The 22,986-nt window shown below is 42.9% G+C and overlaps 1 protein-coding gene across 1 annotated transcript in view; it reads left to right on the top strand.

Moving 5' to 3' along the window:
- FOXP4 (forkhead box P4) overlaps positions 1-22,986 on the top strand; it is a 163,355-nt gene that overhangs the window by 28,553 nt on the left and 111,816 nt on the right. The window contains exon 2 of the mRNA XM_054979224.1: positions 20,913-21,120. Coding sequence (XP_054835199.1) covers positions 20,929-21,120 — 192 coding nt within the window. The 5' untranslated portion in view covers positions 20,913-20,928. The remainder of the gene's footprint in view (positions 1-20,912; positions 21,121-22,986) is intronic.

A 22,986-nucleotide genomic window follows, 5' to 3' on the forward strand; every position in this document is an offset into this window, starting at 1 on the left:
TCCTTTACATTGTCCTAGTTTTTCATCTTTACAGATGCTGGAGACAACTTGTGGAACTGGAGCTAGTGTTGTGTAATATACTTCATGTAACATTTTTCTTGTGCAGTTAAAGGGAAAAATGTGTATGTGAACATTTGTATGTGGTTGGTCAGTGTCTTCATGTATGTGAACATGCAACAAAGCATACCTTTGGTTGTGTCTGTATAAGATGATGTAAAACCTCCTCTTGCAAAGAAGTAGAAAAGAGTTATTTGTGAAGAGGCTCTGGTAAATCACTGTTTTTCAGGCTATGTTCATTGTCCATCTTCTATGCAGTCTCGCATGGGACTGAACACATGCAGACCTGTCAATCGGTAGGTTTTAAAGCTAAAAGACCGTTAGGGAGTGCTCGCCTCCCCAGTGCAGATGTGTGGCTTTTTCTGCTGAAACAGCACTGGGAGGTGGTGCCCCCCATCCTCCAGTTCCTTCTTCGCTGCCAACCAGGAAGGTTGTGCTTGTTCCACTCGTGGCTACAAGGAAGGAGGAAGGAAAAAGATTTGTAAGATCTTCTTTATTATGGCTGATAAAGTTCTTTTTAAGAGGTGTGTGTCCTGCACCATAAAAATGACTAGGATAGTCATTCTGTCTGTCTCAAGTTCCTGAGGGAAAGGGCATAATGTGCAAACTTGTGAATACTGCTGAAACTTCACCCCCCCCCCTCCAAGGCCAGAGCAGAAAGGGCCAAGCTCTGTTGTGGGAGAGGGTGATGAAGGCATTAGATATTCCTAAGACTTCGTCTGCAGTTTCTCCGAAGAGCGGAGACCGCTCAACCACGAACCAAGCCTCAACTCTGACCATGGAGCTGACTTGGATCTATCACCTGTCTGCCCACTTGATGGTATCAGTTCCATCATCGGATCCATTTAGGAACTGACCTTGACTCGAAACGCTCAAGACTCAGAGTCTCATTGAGGCTTCCTGGGACCACAGACCTCTATCAAAGTCACCTTTGAGGTCCGAACCGACACCAACAACAGTGATGAAGCTGAAAAAGAAGTGCTCGGATCCGAGGCACTTGGAGTCGAAGGGATGTGAAATGAAAAGACCAGCTCCGAGGGGCTGAGATCTGAAGGACTCGGATCCAAAGGACATGGATCTGAGAAAATTGGATCTGAAAGTCTCGGAGCCGAAGAACACAGATATGAAGGACGCGGATTGATCTGCAACAGCATCTGAATTAGTACAGCCTCCCTGCAGGAAGGCTAAGCACATGACCAAGCATCTGCAGTCTTACAGGGACAGACCTTGCTCACCATCTCTTCATTTGAGATCCCCATCATATAATTCCTCAGCTGAGGAAGGGGAATTGCAAGAGGGTTTTGCCCCTGAATAACCATGGCAATCAGATCCTGAGGACCAGCAGTCTTACTGCTCTCATAAGGAAGCTTGCCCATGTTATGCTCCATTGAAATATGGTCTGGATCTTGGAGATCCTTATTGCACGCACTCGATAGCATCAGGCTTCGATACATTTGAGGAGTACAGAGGTTCTAGATCCCCCTATGATATTCCTGAGTCAGTGCTGTCTTACCAATTTTCAGAGAGGGGTAGGGAACGTAGTCCCAGCCCAGCTGCAGACCCTTCCCCCCCAACGAAGCGGTCATGGGTACTGGCCAAATCACTCCTAATGAGGACTATCGCCTTTATATGGAACAAATGTTACGGATGGTGTGCTCACTGGAGATTGAAGTTTATGCAGTTTACCCCAAACCTAAAGACAAGATTCTTCAACACCTTTACTCAGGCAACCCATCTAATGTGACCTTCCCTATCATTGAGGGCCTGGTGGAATTAATCAATACCATATGTGAGAGGCCAGCTTTGACCCATCTGCCTTCTAAAAGGTCTGAAGGTCTTTACAAAACCAGGGAGGACATTTGCACCTTTTTGTTCAGTCACTCACCTCCGTCATCACTGGTGATGGAAGAGATGCAGGCACACCAGAGACAGGGATCTCGTACCACTCCAGCTGATAAAGAGAGCAGAAAGCTGCTGGACTCATTGGGAAGGAAGTTGTATTCTTCCGCAGCTCTCATTGTGAAAATAGCAAATTACACCGCTATTTTGGGATCCTGCCAAATTTTTCTGTGGAATCGACTGTCGTCTTTCCTTGAGAAATTACCTGAAGATCAACCAGGTCAACCAGGAAGAGGCCTTGAAGCTCTCCAAGCAGCAAATTAATGAGGGACGCAGCTCAGCTGATACATCTGCCAGGGCTTTGGCATCCTCTGTGGTCCTGAGAAGGCATGCTTGGCTATGTTCCACAGCTCTACCTTTGGAGACAGGAAATAAAATAGAAGATCTCCCTTTCAAAGGGGCTACATTATTCTAAGCCAAAACTGACGATTACCTTTCTCAAAAGAGAAAAGATCTCTAAATGGCTCACCTCTATGGCAAATAAACTACTACTACTATGGCATACTTCCACCCTGACAGCCAACATCGCAGCAGTACCAGTACAGGTAACAGCAACCCTACAGAGGGAAACAATATCTCTACCAGCCGTATCCTCAATACTCATATAAACAGTCTCAGTCATAACAAGGACAATACCCGAGAAGGCGATCTAATAACCGCACTCGGCAGGGCCAGCAGGTGACCTCAAGTAAGGAGGTGCAAGGGCAGAAGCAGTTCTGACTAGGACTGGAACAGCCAGTCATGTTTGGCAATAGACTGGCCAATTTCTCTTTGGCTTGGGAAGAAGTTACCTCCGACAATTGGGTTTTATGGATTGTTAAATTTGCTTATAAAGTTGAGTTTGTCTGTTACCCAGTTCAGACTCTCCCTGATTTTTCTTCCCATTCTGATAAGTTTCAAGCAGAAATAGGGGAATTAGTTGAGAAAGGGGCTATATAGCAAGTTCCCCATGATGACTGTCTGTGGGGTTTCTATTCCAAAATGGTTTTGGTTGATAAGAAAGATGGAGGTATGAGGCCCATATTAGACCTTAGGAGACTGAACAAACACATATGTACCAAAAAATTTAAGATGGTGACTCTCAACATGGTTTTACAACTGTTACTGCACGACACATGGTTTGTGGAATTGGACCTAAAAGATGCATATTTCCATATTGCTATTCATCCTTTCCATAGACACTTCTTGCATTTTGTTTGAAGTAATAATGTTTTCCAGTATCATCAAGACAAAGGTAGTTGGAACATTCCTGCTTCCTCAGGTAAGCTACTACTACGGCCATGCATTTCGTACCAGGTATTGCCCCTTTAGCCTCTCTACGGCTACGAGGGTCTTTATGAAATGCATGGCCGTAGTAGTAGCTTACCTGAGGAAGCAGGAATGTTCCAACTATCCTTGTCTTGACGATTGGTTTCTGACTGCCTCATCTTGCGAACTCCTACAGAAACATGCAGAGCTGGTAGTTAATACCTGTAACAATTTGGGATTAATTGTAAATTTGAAGAAATCTTCCCTTACACCATCCAGAAAGGTGCAGTTTATTGGGGCTGTCTTGGACAGCACTGGGAACAGAGGCTTCTTACCTCAAGAGAGGGCAGATAGAATCAAAAGAATAGTGGAGCACTTTAACCATTGTAGGTTTCAATCTGCTCTGAACGTTCAAACCCTTTGGAGTTTGATGGCAGCCACTACATTGGTTACCCCTCTGGCTAGGTTACACATGGCAAACTACAATTGTGGTTTCTATCTGTACGTGATTTTGAATCCTGGGATCTGAATAAGAGACATTCAATTCCGAGGACAGTAATTAGATCATTGATATGGTGGAAAGATGATGGGAATCTACTAAAGGGTGTAGAATTCGGTTTATCCCAGATAGGCTACATCTACCGATGCCTCTACAATGGGGTGGGGGCCTAATTGTGGTACACTTAGCACCTACGGGAAATGGTTAAGACAGGAAACTCAATTACGTATTGATGTGTTGGAACTAAGAGTGATACGTTATGCCCTTATCACCTTTTCAGATACCATCAGTCAAAAGAAGGTACAAGTGTTGACAGATAATTGCACAGCTTTGTTTTATTTAAACAAGCAGGGAGGCACCACTTCCAGAACTCTGTGCAAGGAAGCGATGATTATCTAGGAATGGGCAGTAGAAAGAGGTATCTCTCTACAGGCCGTGCATCTACCTGGCACCCTGAATGTGATAATGGACAAACTAAGCAGGTTAAATGCAGAGGACCACAAATGGTCTCTAACAGACACTTACCTGAATCTGATGTTCAAGAGTTGGGGCCATCCCGAGATAGATCTATTTGCAGAGGAAGGGAATCAGAAGGCACTGAGATTCTGCTCCAGGGGAGGAATAGATTACAACTCATTAGAGGATGCCTTCCAGATGACCTGGGAGGGACACCTCTTTTACATGTTTCTCCCCATTCCACTGATTGCCAGAACGGTCAGCAAGATTCCAAGGGACAGACCACATATTATTCTAGTAACACCCTTTTGGCACAGACAACCCTGGTTCCAAAATGTGATGCAACTTTCCCAGGGTTCTCTGTATTGCCTCGGTTTGGAACCAGATCTTCTGATGGACAGAGGGGTATAGTATCATGGCCTACCCAGACTGAAGCTAACAGCACGGCACATAACGCATTATGGACCCTCTCCAAGAGAGTGACTGAGGTGAGGTCCTACTTAATGCTAGGAGGGGAAATAGTAGAAAATCCTATGCATTTAAATGGGAGCATTTTATCACTAGGTGGGCCAGAAGGGGCTAGAACCCTTTAATTGTCAAATTTCAGAAATACTAGAATTTTTACTATCTCTCAATGATGAGGGGTTCTCCAATTAATCCATTAAAGTATACCTCACTGCCATTTCAGCATTCCACCACAGAATTGATGGGAAGACAGTCTTTTCCCACAGTGTTGCCAAGTCTTAATTCCTCAGTGGTCTTTGCAACTGGTGCTAGCAGAGCTGATGTGTTCCCTGTTTGAACCCTTAGCTAGTTGTGACATTAGATTTTTGTCAGTGAAGGTTGCCTTTTTAGTGGCTATTGCCTCTAGTAGAAGAGTGAGTGAGCTGGCAGCATTGCGCTCTGACCCCCCCTTCTGAAAATTCACCAAGGGAAGGTGGTTTTGAGACAAGACCCTAAATTTAGGCCTATGCCATCTATGGATTTAGGCCTATGCCATCTATGGATTCTGAGAAGGCCCTGCATTTCTTGGATGTTCACAGGGCTCTACTCTTCTATTTGCATCAAACTGCAGCTTTTAGAAAAGATAAATGTTTATTTGTGTGTTACCATGGGCCTAAGAAGGGTATTAGGGCTACAGCTCAGTCAATAGCACGATGAGTGATATCGACCATTAGACAATGCTATGTTGAGGCTCGCTCTGTCCTTTAGAAGTGAAGGCTCACTCAAGTAGGGTGCAGGCATCCTCTGTTGTGTTCCTGAAGGGAATTCCCTTGTTAGACATCTGCAGTGGAGCTACGTGGTCATCGTCAGACACGTTTGTGAAACACTATGCCCTGGATGTGCTGGAGAGACAAGAATCAGCTGTGGAACAAGTTGTACTCCATTCGTTGTTTCAGTAGAGATCACACCCACCTCCAGGTAAGAAGCTTGGTAGTCTCCCATGTGGGTCTGCACAGAAGATGGATAATAAAAACAGAGTTGCATTTACCGTAACTGCTGTTCATTGGTGTCTTCTGTGCAGGCACACATACCATCCCTCCTACCCCACTGTGCTCTTCCGCCTGTTGAGGGGTCGGCAGCTCAGGAGAAACTGTAGGGTGGGGGGTGCTGCCTCCCAGTGCCATCTCGGCAGGAAAAGCTGTGCATGCGCACTGGGAAGGCGAGCTCCCCCTAGCAGAATTTTAGCTTTAAAACCTACCGATTGGCAGGCCTGCGCGTGCACAGTCCCATGTGTGCCTGCACAGATGTCAATGAAGAACAGCTACAGTAAGTGCAACTCTGTTTTATTTGATGAGGTGGAGCTTCACAATGAAATTTTGAACAGAAGACTACGTTGTCATCTCCCCAAGCTTTTGGTATAAAAAAAAATCTTGTTGATGTAAGAGATGCTGCTCGTAACAGCTTTACACATATTACACTGTGTACAACCAGTGTCTACTGAGGGAACAACCTGAATTGATCTCCTAGCCCTTTCCCCTACTTTTAGTTTGTATAACAACTAACTTGGTCCCAAGTTTTGGCTGAAGGGCGCATGATACAGCAACCTTGTTGAAACCTAAACTGGTATATGGTCTGTCCCTGGATGAGATTCCCCTTGGGAATTCTCTGTATACTACCAAGTTCCATGATGGTAGATCGATGGACTGTAAACATAATAAATGATATATATAGCTATTGCCCTCTCAGTTGGGTCCCTAACCATGATGACTGATACTTTGTGTGTAAGTGCATAGGCAGTTTTAAATGTTTTGCTCGCTGTGTGGAAGGGGAAGAGGAAGCACAATCTTTCTTCCTCTTCTATACATATGGACTGTACATCCCCATAACGTATGTACAGTCCTACAGTAGTAAATGCAGTCATGGCAAGCCTGTTCACCATTCTTGTGGTCTGCTTCTGTCTAGCTAAGGGTGGCAATGATGGGTGAACAAGTCTTAGTTTTTGCCTTACCTGCTCCAAGGGCACCTAAATAGTTGATTCGGGGAAGTTTACTGTTGCAGCTTGAGTCCTATCCTAGCACAATCAACTGTTGTACCGTTTGGCTGTGTAACCTGTTAAGTATATTGAAAGTCATCTCTGGAACTCTGCAACAATGTACGCTCCTATGATGTTAAGAACAAGCCTGAGCAAAGAAGGTAAATGCTTCATTCCACTAGTGCTACTAATTTCCAGATGCAGTAGCATATTCTTCCTCAGAGAATTGCATGTTTATGTGGTTCATCCCTGGCACTCACAACTGTGGGGAAAGACCTTTCTGCACTTGGCTTGGGGTGATAGTTCTAATGCTGTTCCTGGCTTCAGACTTTTCCTGTCTAAATGTGTCTGGAGCCTGAAAGAATGTATCGGGCAAACTGGTTTGGTTGAAATGTTAGGAGGGGTTGAAATTAGAGTTGGTAACTGAATGGGAATTGCCCAGAGGTGTGTAAATTTGGATCTCTGAGATTATGGTTATTAAAATATGACAAGAGTGGGTTCTCCCTTCTAGCCAGAAATAAACTCTAGCCCAATTTGCTGCCAGTAGTTTAAAAGCTCATTCATTGCCAACCTTCAACTGAGCTGTCATGGAAGGTGCAGAAAATCCTGAGATGCTTTTGAAAATCTCGGTATGTGTATAAATAGGGTTAAGAGGAGATCCTCCTACATTTCCGTTTTTCTGAGATTGAGTGATAAAACTAGATGAGATCCTGAGTAGTATAGAGCTCTTCTACACATTTATAGTCTGATAATCTGGAAACAGAAGTCTTCCTTTTGTTCAATAACTTGCAATTCTGTGTGTGTGTGAGAGAGTACACAATACTATTTGTGTATGTGTGATTCAAGTAATCAGAATTGCCAACTCTAGGTTGGGAAATTCCTGGAGATTCCTGGGATCTCATTGTGGTATAATGCCATAGAGATTACCCTCTGGAGATCAGTTGTAATTCAGGGAGATCTCCAGGGCCCACCTGCAGGTTGGCAACACTAAAATAAACTGTTTGCAAAAAACCACTAGCTTCTGCTGTAGATCGATTAGGGAGTGGATGAGTGAATGATCCTGTATTTGGCCAAAGATTTGGACTAGATGGATGTTTGCTGTCTTTTAACTTTGACTGCATGAGTCACACATGCATTATGTTCCCTAGAGCTCTTTTCTACCTATGCTTGAAGTGATGGATAATATGTATATTTCAGCCTATATTTCCTTCTATTGGTTAACAAGGTTTAAAAATAAATCTACACACAGCAGGTACTTGAAGTGTATTTTGCCTTCTGCCTTCAGTCCTTAGATGTCTTGCCACTTTTACAAAGAAGGTGAACATTTATTCTTAAACCTGCTTTACAAGTAGGGAAAAACTGAGACCTCTTCAATTCATTGTCTTCTGGGGTGTCATGTCTTGCTTTCTTTTCATCACTTATTGTTACTTAGATGTGGGATAGAAAATCTGAATGGATGATGCTTATTTGCCCTTCTGTGGTGGCTCATGCAAGGAATTGAATGCAAGTATGTTGAGAACAGAATCTTTGATGACAGAAGATTCTGTGACAGTTAGGGAGGTACCCATTTGAGGAAGACTTGGAACTGTGGATTTTCTGGCTGCTTTGTATACGCCAATACATACTTGACAAGAGAAGTTATTTATTGAATGCTCACAAGATCAGAGTGCAAAGGTATGGGATGGTGAGTTTGTCTACTGAGTCTGTAGTAAGGTATGCGCAGGTTGAAACTACCCTACAGATGCTTTTCAAAATGAGTTGCAAGAACCTCGGATCCTATCTTTTTTGGTTTGAGGTGTCTGGGACTGCTGAACTGGAATGGAATAGGCATAGAGGACTTGAGATGTTGTGTCTCTGGGGAGTACCACGTTGAGAAGAAAAACAGCATGTTTAATTGGATTGTTAAAAACATGGAATGACTGGCAATCCTCATCTTAAAGGGAATTATGAAGTCTGTATTTTTTGCTAGTGTGAAAGCTTTACATAAAGATGGTGTATTTGAAAGTCTAGGTTTAAACAGTTCTGTATCTTTAATAACTGGGACTTCAGATGACTGCCATAATAAAGTAATGCCTCTAAAAAAGTATGAAATGTTACTTTGTTGCACATTCTGTTTTACTTTATGGTTTGAATCTGAGTATATGCACACATGCAGATGTGTATGACAACACACATAAAGAATAATTCTTAGAACATACGCCCATATTTTCAAATGCTCCATTATAAAATTCTAAGAGATAACAAGTGTGCACTGTTATATGTTCTTGTTCCCAGTGGGAGATCTGTCCACATAGCAAACCCAGCTGATCTTTGTGCTCTCCCTCCCAGGGAAACTCCGGGCATCCATCAGTCTGTTAATTGCACTAATTAGAGAGTGCGGAGGTGTTAATTGGAAAACCCTGGTATTGTGCCTGTTTAGAGGAAGAAAACGTCAATAAAAATTAATTGATGACTTGGCATGGCATGCACACTTCACAGGTTAGCAGAGAGTCAAAAGATGTCAAGGCAAATGTTACTGCTTGGATTAAGCAATTGTTAATTAAAAAGCAGCGGTAATTAATATGCCTATCTGCCATATGGTATTGGATCTCTCTCTTTACTCCTCTACACTGTCTCCCCTCCCTTTCATTGTCAAATGAATGGTATTCTTTGAAACAAATATGGAAAGTGAAATGGAAGGGTAATTGTGGAATGAATTATTTTGATTCTGACCACAAAGAACAGCAATTAATGATCCATTCTCAAAGCTTAAATTAATCACTGAAAGATGAGGATCCTTCCACCATCCAAGTTTTGTGTTGAGTGTGTGTATGTGGTTTTATACTTGTATGTGAGGTTACCTCTCCCAGACAGGTTGAAAAATTAGCATTGCTCATTTTTAAAAAATGTGTATATCTGTATTGAAATTGCTCAGCATTTAGGCTATGCTTTTGCTGAAAACAAGCTTCATCAGGTTACTTTATATCTAGCCTGTTAGTAGGGTTGCCAGGTCTCCTTACCCCGGCTCTCATCTTTGGACACCTGGCTCTCATCTTTGTTGCTGTCCTCATGCAAGCGTGAAGTGCCGGAGTGCTCTCGGGGCAATGCAATGATATCAAGCAGGGCCCAGGAGCTCTCCAGCGCTTTGCAGCGGGCTGATTTGGAGAGTGTGCCAAGGAGGCATGTTCCCCTGTCTTTCCACCCCCCCTGCTGCTCAGGTGAGTAGTAGCGGGGGGTGGAGGATGGGAGTGGGGGATCCCCCTGGCCCTGCCGGGGACCTGGGATACCTACTTGTTAGTAATCTCCTATTTGGCTGCCATTTTGATATGAACCACACATCACATGTGTTCCAGGGCTATCTGATCTATGCTGTTATAATTTTAATCTGCAAGGGACTTGGGACAATACACATAGTTATTAGGAAAAGCCCATGGGGGGGGGGCTTGAGAGTGTATCCACCTCTCTTCCTCTGTATTTTGACAAAATGGTGTCACTTGTCATAATAGTTGCTTACAGGAATATTTCTGTGTGTTTACACTGTGGAAGTAAGTTATAATTAAGCAGCAATCTACTCTGTAATCCTTTCAGGGATTCTAAAAAAGTCAGTAATAAGGCCTGATTCAAATTTGTTGCTGGAAGCTAAGATGTTTGCACCCATGCAATCTTTCATGCATTCAGCATCTCATTTAAACTGGGCTTTCAGCTGCAGTGTACAATTTCAGTGTGCCAGAGCTATGTCACCTGGGTGGACAGTGCACCCATAGCAGCACAATTAAATGAGTCGTTGAGCATGTGTTATGACTAGAGTAGTGCCCCCATTCTATGAGTAAAGAAATCAGGCAAACCATGCAGTTCTAGTGCTTTAAGTCTTTACAAGAAGGAAGCAGGGCTCATTTGGAAGGGGAACTGGTAGAGCTGAAAAGTGGTCACGTGGGCCCCACCCACGTGATTCCTTTTCCTCCCTTCTGCCTCCCCTCCAAAGGAGGCTAAGCTGCTTCAATTCATTCTGCTGCTTTATTTTCATTCGTGACTCGTGAGTGAGAGAGAGAGAGAGAGCGCGAGCTGGGCTGCTGGGCCTGGAACTCCAAAGGAGGGTAAGCTGCTTCAATTCATTCTACTGCTTTATTTTCATTTGTGACTATTGAGTGAGTGAGTTTGTGCAAGTAGGGCTGTTGGGGCTGGCTCTCCAGAGGAGGGTAAGCTGCTTTGAGTTCATTCTGCTTTATTTTCAGGAAATATCTGGAGATTTTGGGGGAAAGGGGCCTGAGGGGTGGGTGTTGCCTTCTGACACACTTCTGGTGATGTCAGGGGGTGTGGCAAATGCTAATGAGATATGCTAATGAGTTATACTAATGAGTTCCTGCAGTTTTTTTTCTACGAAATGACTCCAGGAAGGAAGTATTTATAGAAAGGCAATTCTGTTAAGTTTCATTATACAACTTTTTTATTTGCAATGATATAAGGAAACTGAAGGGTCAGACAAACTGTGGTAGTGGACTAGGCATGTACAGAAATGAGTTTTAAGGTCTGTGGAACACTGTAGCTATTTGAGGAAAGCTGATTTTGAAGCTATATATTGAATCAGGGTCAATGTGTCATCTGCTACTACAATACCCCTTTCTCATAGTGATCTAAGGTCTTTGTTTTGTTTTTAAATGGCTTCATCTTTCAATTTTACCATAGTTTGAATTAAATGTCATAGTTCAATTCCTTAAACCCTGGTTTGAGGTAATCAAGAATGTGCCATAGACTCCTTATCCCATTTTGTCTCCAGTTTCCTCCTTCATTTCCTGCTGGTTCTAATCTTAGTTGGTCTTAAATCTTTGACTTGCAGTACATGGTTTGGAATTAGTCTTGGGGTATTGTTAGTTGTAGTTTACTTGTGTGTCATGGCCAACTGTTACTAGAATGAACTAGGAAATAGGTGAACCAGCCCAGTCTTGTTATGTCTAAACTAGAGGTGGGCATGAACAGCAATATGAACAAAAAAAAAAGCCACGAACAGCCTGATCAGCTGTTTGCAAACAAGCTATTCGTGAGGCCCCGTTCCCGAAGAACATGTGTTTGTTCCAAGCCCTGTTCATGGTGTTCATCACCCGTTCGTCAAGCCAGACAGTCTGGGGCCTTTCAATCAATTACCTTGGCAACAGTAGGCACAGACCTTCTGAACTCTGCCTGAACTCCTGTTGCCATGGAAACCCCAAATCTAAGCCCAGGGGCACTTCAACCCGGACTCAGTCGCTTGTTAGGGAAAACCCTGACAAGTGTTGATTGCAGCCCGCCAGGGTTTAAATTTCTTTCTCCCTACTGTTGCACAGTGCAGGAAGAGGGACATTTAAATCCCCCACTCAGCTGCTTGTCAGGAGGTTCCCCATGCCCTTTGCAAACGGCGCAGGGAACTTCCTTTCCAAGTCTCCCCCTGACTCCCTTCAGCCAGCTGGAAGGAGGGAGACTTTAAAGGGAAGAAGGTTCCCCACGCTGTTTGCAAACGGCATGGGGAACCTTCTTCCCTTCAGAGTCTCCCCTGCCTCCCTCCAGCCAGCAGGAAGGAGGGAGACTTTGAAGGGAAGGAGGTTCCCCATGCCGTTTGCAAACAGTGCAGGGAACTTTCTTCCCTTCCAAGTCCCCCCCCCTCCAACGAACAGCCAACCACGAACATGTTTGTGAACAGGGTTATTATGTTCATGGTTGTTCATAATTCCCTGTTTGTGGATGGCAATGAACATTGTGTTCTTTTTTGCCCTGTTCATGCCCGCCTCTAGTCGAAATGTGTCAGGATCCCACAATCTCTCCCTCATAGATGCTTATGCATACATGTGATAAACATTCTAAAACTATAGCATGTAAAGCAGTCCTTAGGCTCATTAGGGCAGGAACCATGTGACACACATAACATCTTGAACTACCTTCTGGCTTACAGAGCCCTCTCGGTGTGATAGCATTGGGAACCTGACATATTTAAAAGTCATAATTTAAAACTTTTTCCAAATTATGGTGTGTTAAAAAGCAATAACTTGAGGGTTTAGTTACTGCTTCCTGGCTTTAAAGCCACTTTTAGGGTTGCTTGTCAAGTTTTTCTTGGCAGCCATCAGACGTGGGAATAAGGCTGCTCTTTCCTCTGTATCCCCCAGTAATAAAAATTAAAAAAATGTTGCTGGCATTTATCAATAAAAGTTAGCTATTTGCCACATACCTCTAAAACTGTAAACAGCATTTGTTATCAAACAGCCTGCAGAATATGCTCTCACTATGCTTACTTTTTTCTTTTACATGTGCTTAGAGAAAATTGTTAAATATTGTGAAAGTTTGACAATTCAAATTAAGAGCTGTAAAAGGAAGGAGAGAAAAAATATGCTTTGACATACAAAAAAGGAGGGAGGATACAAAAAGGGAGGGAGGACACATGCATAGGGTCGGTTGTCAGGTGTATAAAATGTACCATGTGTAGTACCTTGTATAGTTACAATGCAAGTTGGGGAGAAGAGGGATGTTTGGGTGGCATGAGTATAGCATGGCTTGGTTTGGAATATTTTTGGCATTATTGCTTCATTTTCCTCAGGCCAGAGAAATATTTAACACTGTTTGTAGGCAAGCTTGGCAGGTACTTTCGGCTTTTCTTTTTGGGGGTTTAAAAGGTATGTTAATATTGACAATACCTAGGGATTTTATCACAAATGTCCCATATGTTCTGAATGTTAATCTCTTCCTCCTACATACTGCTTGGCATGAGCAGGAAGCTCTGGAGCCTTGTAGGATTACAGCTCAGAAGCACGCGCATGCGCACACACACACACACACACACACACACATATTGAAAATTTGGCTCATATAGGACAGATCCACAGTGGTAATCCATGGTTGTACTCCTACGTGCATGAATTTTCTTAGACTGGGAAATTTTCTTAGGCTGGGAAAATTTAAACTATTGCTCACTCCTGGTTGGCAAACCTTTGGAGATTTGGGGGATGGAGCCTGGGGAGGGTGGGGTAAGAGAGGGATCTCAGCAGGGTATATGCCATGGAGTGCACCCTCCAAAGCAGCCATTTTCAGCAGGGGAACTGCTCTCTGTGGTTTGGAGATCAGTTGAAATTCTGGGAGGCCTCCACCCCCCGCCTGGAAACTGGTAACCATATGTTAGTGGATGGTAATATATGAACTATAAAATGGGCTTAGCCTTTAGAATGCTTGTCATAAGTAAATTTTGCACTAAAGAGAACATGTATGTGAAATGTCTCTCCTGCTTTCTCCTTGATATTAACAAGTGTTCCATACTCACAAATAATACACCAGGGGCTTTAAGACATTTATAGTGGAAATGTCCCTGATGTTACACCGAGGAAGGAAGTTTATAAATTGTAAGAAAATTAGGAGGGGAAAGAACTTCGGTGCTGAAAATGGTGAGTTAGTAGTAGATGTGATGTGCTCACAGTGAGTTCTGCTAGTTCAAGAAAAATGACTGTATGATCTGAGATTCTGAGAGGCAATTTCTCTTTCTGACACTTGGCCTTATACCATCACACCCTTGTTTGGTGTAAACAGATAGTTAGTTCCCTCTCGTGGGGTCTACAAAATTGAAAGGTGCATGTTTGGAAAGCTCTGTCATACAGTATTGTAGTTAGTACACAACATCAAAAGCTGAATGATATTCTTATTTCGTTGGCTTAAAACATTTGCTAAATTGTTTGGTAATTTGTACCTCCTGCAACTCAGTCTCCTCAAACATTTTCTGCCAAATTTTGTTAATCCAATATCATGTTATGCAGTACTAGCCTGAAATATACATACACATGTGTGTGCACACGTGCAAATAAGACAAAACAAAAAATATAGTTCCATCTGCGCCCTTGAATTATTCTACAGCTACAAGTATGTCTTTCAGCATGTGCATGCAAGTGTGTGTGTGTGTGTGTGTGTGTGTGTGTGTGTGTATGATAGTGTGAGGGACTACAGGAGGGAGTCGACAACTCCACATGGGAATTAATGTCATTCATACACCCTGCGGAAATGACTTTTGAAATGCATATAATCTCAAACATGCAAATGAGAAACTTGGTTCACCCTGTTTAATATGAATGATCAGCTTCTGAATAGCTATTATTACACGCTGCATTTCAGCAATTATGTTGTTCTCAGTTTGTCGGTCTATCATGCCAAAAAAGAAGGGGGGAAATCCACACACAGAAAAGGTAGAAAAAAGAAAAGGAAACATCCTTCCCCTCTATTCCTCACCCCACCCCACCCCATCCTCCCCTTCGACTTTCAAACTTGCTGGCCGGCTGTCTGATCAGTCCTTAAGGGTTTTGTGCTTCAGCTTTGCTTTTTTTTGGGAAGAAGCTGCCTTAGAAGAGACATAACCACTATTGTTTCCTTTGTTGAGAGACAAAATTAAAATGAGAGACACCCCAGTGTGTCTGTTGTGTGTTAGCACTTTGTTTTACTGTTAGATTTACTGTAGATAGGGTTATTAGGGTAAAATGGCAGCACCATATAGAATCAAAACTTAGCCCATTAATCTTAAAAGAATTGGTGTTATCATTTTTTAAGATAGTGTTTGTTCCCTTATATTTGCATAATGGTTTGCTGACTTACTGCAGTCATGGGAAATATATATTGAAAATCTGTTTTCATTTTGTATAAAGTAAACTACTCGCTTCTGTGGTTGCAGAAGGAAGCATGAGAATGTGATTGTAGTGAGTTCTAACAGTTCCGTGAGCCAGAAATTTAAAAAGAAGTGTCAAGATGCATTTTAAAAGCATTTAATTTACTTTTAAAATATTAAGGATTTTTTTAGTCTTTCAAAGTGATTACCAACTGTTGTGGCTTTCCCCTTGAGGATCTTCTGAACAGATAATTCCTGCTGTCAATTTACTCATTTTTTTTCTCATTGGTCATGCTTTTGATTGTGGATAGGAACAGCAGTTGACACTCTAAATGAAGCCATACATAAAAGTGTGGTCTGATTGTGAGAGAAACTAAATTTAAAAAATAGGGGGTGGGATTCCATTATGTTCCTTTTCTGCCTCCTGGTAATATGTCTTGGTGGGAGGGAGTGAACCTTGGTGTTACCTTTGGAAGTCTCTTCGCACACATGCTTTCGGAGAGATGTGATGAGATGATGTCACTTCCGGGAAGTGATGTCATCATGTTGGCCACAGGTGTGCTTCCTGCTCTTCACATGGGGCTAATTCTGGTCCATTTGGGGCCAAAATTGGCCCCAGTGAAGCACAAGAGAATGCCTACAACCGGCACAAAAATGTCACTTCAGGAAGTGATGTTGTCGCACCCTACTGGGAGCGTACCCGTGTTACCCTAAGGGGGGGCGGTCTCATGAGTTAGGGGGAATTAGCATTCAAGGAGATGCAGAGAGAGGGGGTAACTGAGATCTCCATCGATATATACCAGAATTGTTCCCTTAGAGAACTTTCTGAATGAATCAGGCAGGTGTTCAACAGGAATGGTTTTTATTAAGGGAGCAGCAATGGAGCAATTGCACAGAATACACACAACACACACAAGGCTAACTGGGAAGTCAGTGAGGAAGAGGGAGAGAGATTCAGGGGAGGGTGGTATTTACTTGTCTAGGAGAGAGAGGACATGTGTAGAGACAGCTTGAGTGACTGGTGGCAGGAAGAAAAAAGGCTCAAACACGCATCTGAGGTTGTGCATAGGATTAGACATGAGCATGAACCAAAAAATTGAATGAACCAGTGGTTCATGGTTCAGCGCCAACGACGAACTCGAACCAGCGAACCGCAACGAACTTTTCCTGCTGATGAACCAGTTCATGGTTTGTGGGCATCAGAACGGCCCCCATTGGACTTAGAGAGCCCATATTCCCCAGGAGTGTTTAGCAGGCTCTCCTCCAGCCAGCACCCAAGTTTGGTCAAGATTGCAATGGGGATCTTGGAGTTATACCCTCTCCAATCCGAGGCCCCCAGGAAACTCCCATTCAATACAATTAGAGCCACCAATTGACGTTGGCCCAGTGTACAAGGGGTTGGCCGTCAGAACTGCCTATCAGGGTTTGCAGGGATGAGATTGGAGTGCCCATGGCTACAGAACACTTCTCCCTCCCCCTCGGGTGTCTTCTCCTATGTAACCAATTTGCAGCTCCATGGTTGGGAGGAAGACCTGCCGATCAAGGTAAGCTGGGCTTCCATTCAGGTTTCCAGGGCGACAGAAGGAGTGCAGACAGAGTTCAGGCATTTCCCCGGCTCCATTTCCAAGGGAATTGATTGATGGTGCCTGGCTGTCTGGCTTCACAAACCTCAGGCGAACGCAATGAACCGGGCTTCCAACGAACACTGGTTCGTTGGCCATGGACCATCACAAACCACCGGTTCGCGAACAGACAATCAGGCAGTTCGTGGGTTTTTTTGGTTTGTAATGCAGTTCGTGCCCATGTCTACATAGGATCCAAGGACACACTCTCATAGCTGGGGGCAACTTAATTAGAAAACAAAATGTGCCCTGGGGCAGAATTATGTCTTCTGCCCCAGAATCAATAGCTTAATGGCTTGTCTGGAGGTGAAACGATAAATTGGGAAAGGCTTGAATTGTGCATTATCTGGGAGATGAGAAGGGTGCTTGATGTCACATGATTGCTGGATGGGAAGGGCTTATCAGGGCCCTGAATAGCCCAGATTAGAAAGGTGGGTGAGGAAGGTATGGAAGGGTGTTGATGAGATAAAGCAGGAACTTCTGGAAGACCTCTTCATTTTACTTAAGCGCTTGTCTGGGGCATGGAGGGGCAGTTAGTCAATCTGATTCACCTGGTAATTTTCCAACTCGATCTGGAGTTGGCATTTGTTCTGCCCGCCTAGGCAGTGTTTTGTGTTTATGGCACATGAGGAAGGGGCTTATGATATTTCATATTCATAAGCTGCCCTTTTGATAAGGAGAAGGGGTATGATTGTTAACACCCAGTACACACTTTCCCGGTTTGCCTTCCAGTGGCGGGTGATTGCTTTGGGGGGGGGGTGTTGCCACCTCCTGCTGACTGCCAGTGATAAGTGGGCAACTGGGCAAACCCCCAGGTGATTGCCTGCCACTGGCTGGTAACTGGTAAGCCTATATATCCCCCATCTCAGTGAGGGTGTCTCATTGTACCCCTTGGGACACCAATATCCAAATTGGATAAGAAGAGTGGAAAGGATCCAAGTGCAATTCTTTTACTTTGTTGCTTTGTTTTACAACACACCAAGCACACTGTTGCACTTCCAAACAAAGGAGACGACCTTGGCTGGACATGAGAGGAGAGGAAAGACCGTAGGGCTGCTTGCTTCCCGCCCATGTTCTGAGACTGCTTCTCTGGAGTGTCTCAAATGTGGAGGGTTTGAGGCCTGGCTATACATGCAAGTACTGTGTGGTAGAAATGAGGTGATAGAGTTCTGAGCTGGTAGAACACTTCAGACTGTAGGAGAGTTAGATTTCATCTTCCTGCTGTGATTGGTATAATTTACTTTTAATTTGGAGGAACGTTTTAGAAAGCCTGCAGCCTGAAGTAGTACAGCTCTCTCTACAGCCTCACTCTGTTTCATGTGTATACCCGTTTCTGAAATGACACCCATAATCCCTTTCGACCCCTTCCTGTTCACTGCTTTGTAAGAGACACCTGATGCTAGAATAAATAGTTCCTGTAGGAAGGGTGTATGTGCTTGTAGTACAGCTATAGTAGTTCCCCCAATTCCATTTTAAAGAGAAAATAAACTTTAATGGACATTACAAATGGCTTTTTGATTTGCTTGTTTGACATAACCTGAGGCTATTGCATTGCTTATCCCACTATTGCTACTCTTGTGGCGTTAGTCTCTATTAATGAGAAGGAAGGCCATTGTTAAGATGGTGATCAGTCTTACCCATGTCTCCACTTTGTCAGCCATGTAAATCTAAGTCTTGTGCAAAGCAGACTTCAGATGTTTGAGTTTAAAACCTAAGCCCCTCTCTCTCATGGATTTTTTTAACCTTTCTGGTTTTGTTTAGGAGCTTTTAGACTCTATTTTCAAAATAAATCTAGGCTTAGTTAGCCAAGAACTTAGCTGAATAAAACTGCTGCATATCTGTGGGACACTTTCACCACAGATTTTACTATATGATGGTCTTTCTGTCCAATTTGGAAAACACCTGGATATTGAGGAGTGGAGCCTGGGGAGGGCAAGGTCTGGGGAATGGCTGGAGCTCAGAGGTTTATAAGGCCATGGAGTTCACCCTCCAAATCAGCCATTTTCTCCAGGAGAACTGATCTCTCTTGTCTGAAGAACAGTTGCAGTTCCTGGAGATCTTGAGGCCCCACCTGGAAGTGTATAATTCAAAGCAACATTTGTGTGTGAGGGTGTTAGTTTCATCAAACGTGTTTGAAGAAACACTTCTGCGTGGCTAGGTAAGAGACTCATTAGTATTGTGATTGAACATGGGAAATCCTAGGACTGCTTAATTGCTGTGATATAATCCTTTTTTGAAATTGTTATATTAATGACTGCAGGTAGGGGATATAAAGATTGTATTTTGGCAGATTTTATTTACCATCCCTTGAAAGGCATCCATAATCCAGTCGCCCTTTAGTCCTCTTCTCTCAAACTTTTTGTTAAGGAGTTGTTCAACAAAAATATTTTATTGTTGATAAAGTTACACATCCTTTCTTCTAATACTCTAGGGCTTCTCTGGTCCAAGCAAACTGGTATCAGGCCCAGGTTAGTTGCTATGAAAGCTGCTCCTAAATCCATAAAAAAAACTCCGGAAGTAAGAATCACTCAAACTCCAAAATTACAAGACTTTACTACTAATATTACATTTTTTTAAAGATTGTGTGTGTGTGTGTGTGTGTGTGTGTGTATCAAAATACAAAGTACTAATAATGTGCAATAATTTTGAATATATTTACAGAAGTAGTAAGTCGCTCTAAATCCAATATTTTTTTTAATTTTTTTAAATAGACATACAAACTCAATAAACCAGCACAATCAATAAATAGTATAATCAATAAATAGTTATAAATAATTCCTATAGAAGTCCAACTGGTGAGAAGTTCATGAATCAATAAATATTCCTTTGTTCCTTAATAGGTGATGTTTTCCGTTATACGAAATTCCTGAGAGTGACCACCGATCACGTTATTTATTGATTGTGCTGGTTTATTGACTTTGTATGTCTATTTATACTGGATTTAATGACTTACTACTTCTGTAAATATATTCAAAATTATTGCACATTATTAGCACTTTGCACTTTGATATATATATATATATATATATATATATATATATATATATATATATATATATATATATATATATATAAAACAATCTTTTAAAAATTGTAATATTAATAGTTAAGTCTTGTACGTTTGGAGTCTGAGTGATTCTTACCTCTGGAGTTTTTTGTGGATTTAGGTTGCTCTTTCTGGGGGAGCCCTTTTGGATTGGTAATGAAAGCTGCTCCTAGCAGTTGATATACCAGATTTCTGTATGACCTTCTCCTGTTTTTTTTTTTTAAAGGTAATGCTGGCTGTGTCTACTGAATATATAGTTATGTAAATAATTCTAATGGCTTAGCTGTGCAGTGCAATTTTCTCCTTTAGTCCTCCTCTGATACCTGCCAGTTTAAGTCACCACAGTGTAGGGCTGCCAGCTCTGGGTTATGAAATTCCTGGATATTTTTGAGTGTGGGACCTGGGAAGGTAAGGTTCCCAGGTGCCTGCTGGTGGTGGGCAAACTTCCTGGAGTCTGTGGCAAGCTTCCTGGAGGCACCCCAGGAACATGGTTGGCACATGTGCTCCCAGGAGGTGTGATGATATCACTTCCTGAAGTGCTGTTGTTGCACCAGCTGCATGTGTGCTCCCACGCTTTGCTGAGGGCAATTTTGGCCCTAAATGGGAACTTGCTCATGGCTGTTGCAATGAAATCACTGCCAGAAGTCATATCATTGTGCATGCACCAGGAGCATATGTGTGGAATATGCCAGAGGCATGAGACAAGTGCCAGATTCCCCCCCCCTCTGCTGGGAGGGTAGAGGGACCTGGCAACCCAATGGGGAGGGTGAGACTTAGGAGGGGACCTCAGCAGGGTATAACACCATAAAGTCCTCCCTCTGAAGCAGCCATTTTCTCCAGGGGTACTGATCTCTGTCATCTGGATATCACTTGCAATTCTGGGAGTTCTCCATTCACCACCTGGTGGTTGGCAGCCCTACTACATTGTGATCCATATTCAGCAGGGGAAGACAGTTGGTATAGCTTAGAGCCTTAAACAACATTGTTTGCTCAAACCTTCGCTTATAGATATTATTACTTTTCTTTTGCAGGTGCTGCTAGCAAGTCATGATGGTTGAATCTGCCTCTGAGACAATACGTTCCACTCCCTCCAGTCAGAATGGGGTCAGCAGTCTAAACAACCCAACTGATGGAGGTGGTGGTGGTGGTGGTGGTGGGTGTGGAAGAGAAGGCGGATCCAGTGGAGAAACCAATGGAGAGATGAGCCCAGTGGAACTCCTGCATTTTCAGCAGCAGCAGGTAGTGGAGACTTGCCTGTTTGCTCTCTTGCTCAACCAGCTTTTGAATACTTCTCTCAGGCCTGCTTGAGAAACAGTGTGCTTTAAAATAAGTCCCAATTTTTTGCTATTGGCTTCCACAACTTTTTCTTATGGGGTTAAATAGAGAGGCAGGATAAGCCTGTGGGGTGGGGTGGGGGTAGTTTGCTGTATTGGTTCTTCAGCCACATTTGGCACCTTGCTTCCAAAGACATTGTTCTACCATGTTTTAATATTTTGCTCCTAGAGGTAACTTGTTGTAGTAGGAACATTCATTGTCTGGGCCTTAATTTAACACTCCAGTACACTTTGACCTGAACTTTGGCTCTTGTTTCTGCCAAATACTGATGTAAAGACTCCACCCTGCTTTTCTGTTTTTGTTCCTTCCATGTTGCATTAGGATATGTGAAGAGACTGGTTCATCAGTTTGCCACTGATGAAATGCAGATGTCAGTAAAAATCTTCCTCCATTTGCACTTGTAAAGTAGAACCCCTATAAAGGCAACCTTGAGCGAGAAGCATCTTTCCCTGCGTCAGCAGAGGAAGAATGAGTGGCAATGTTTTAATGTCCCTGGTGTAGGCAGGCAAATAGCTGCTATCCAACATATGCCCACTCATAACTAAAACAGTTACCACGAATTCTCTTTGAAAACCTCATCAAGAGTGGGCCATTCTGCTTTTTTTGTAATTATTTAATGCATTGTGCATATCTCCAGCATTGTAAGTAAGTTAGCTTAGAACTGGGTCTGGCTACAGTCCCATCTCTTCGGCGCAGTACTATGAGCAAGCTTGGGGATCAGCCCTAAAGAACATATAATGCAAAGTCAAGTTGTTTACTATGCTTTCAGTCTTACTTGCTTTGAAGACTTAACTGTAGCAATTATGATGCCTGCTCACACTAAGTTCCAAATTGTTTTGTGCGCACACAACACAATGCTGTCTTTTGACTGTCACCCCGGACCCAAACATGCACATGAATGGCACTTCAAGATGACATTCTGTACATTTACCAATGAGTCCTTCCTCCATGAGTCCTTCCTTTCCCTCTGAATTGGGAAAATGCATGATTGACATCTTCCTTGATTACTAGTCCATGTCAATGTCTTTTCCAAAAGTATGGGATAGAGTTAAACTTTTATGTACAGTATGTGACATATATACATTTGCATATACTGTATGTTTATATACAATACATCTCTTTGGGCTTCAGCCTGTGTGTATTTTTATATGCACTTTTTTGTGGTAAAGAAGTCCATCGTATTACATGTGGGGGGATTATGAGAGACAGTTTGAGTATAGGCACTGTAGGGATTTCCTTTGTATGTTTGTTTCTCTTGAATGCATTTATGTGAGGACATGATTTGCATATGATTTCTATACGGTGCTTGCATGTTCACAGGTTATATGTGTAGCTGTGCATGCAATTGCAAGTTAGGTTTCAAAACAAAAGTTTAGAAAAAACATAAATTTTCCTCCTCAAGTACTAAATAAGGAAATGATCCCAACTCCTCCCTGAGCCATAAATTCCAGTGTGAAAGCTGTAAAAAATTGCTGTGTCTGATACTTTAGTAGCGAGCAGTGTAAATCCATTATCTGAATAACAGCCGTTTCTCATGCAGTTAAGCCGCTGTTCCCCTGATCTGAAGGGTAATCATGCATGCCATGCTTCTTGGAGTCACCCCTGCTGAATGAAAGAGGCGCAGTTCTTCCCTCCTTCAGAGGTGCATGTGTGTGGCTGTAGGGAGGGCTGTCTTCGTGGTGTCTTGGAGCTGGGCACTGCATTTCCCTTAACAGCAATGTGGATGAAGTGCCAGCCAACTCTTGTAATCCATATTCCATTGGGGCCAGG

The sequence above is a fragment of the Eublepharis macularius genome, chromosome 5 (assembly GCF_028583425.1).
Source record: "Eublepharis macularius isolate TG4126 chromosome 5, MPM_Emac_v1.0, whole genome shotgun sequence".
Taxonomy (NCBI): domain Eukaryota; kingdom Metazoa; phylum Chordata; class Lepidosauria; order Squamata; family Eublepharidae; genus Eublepharis; species Eublepharis macularius.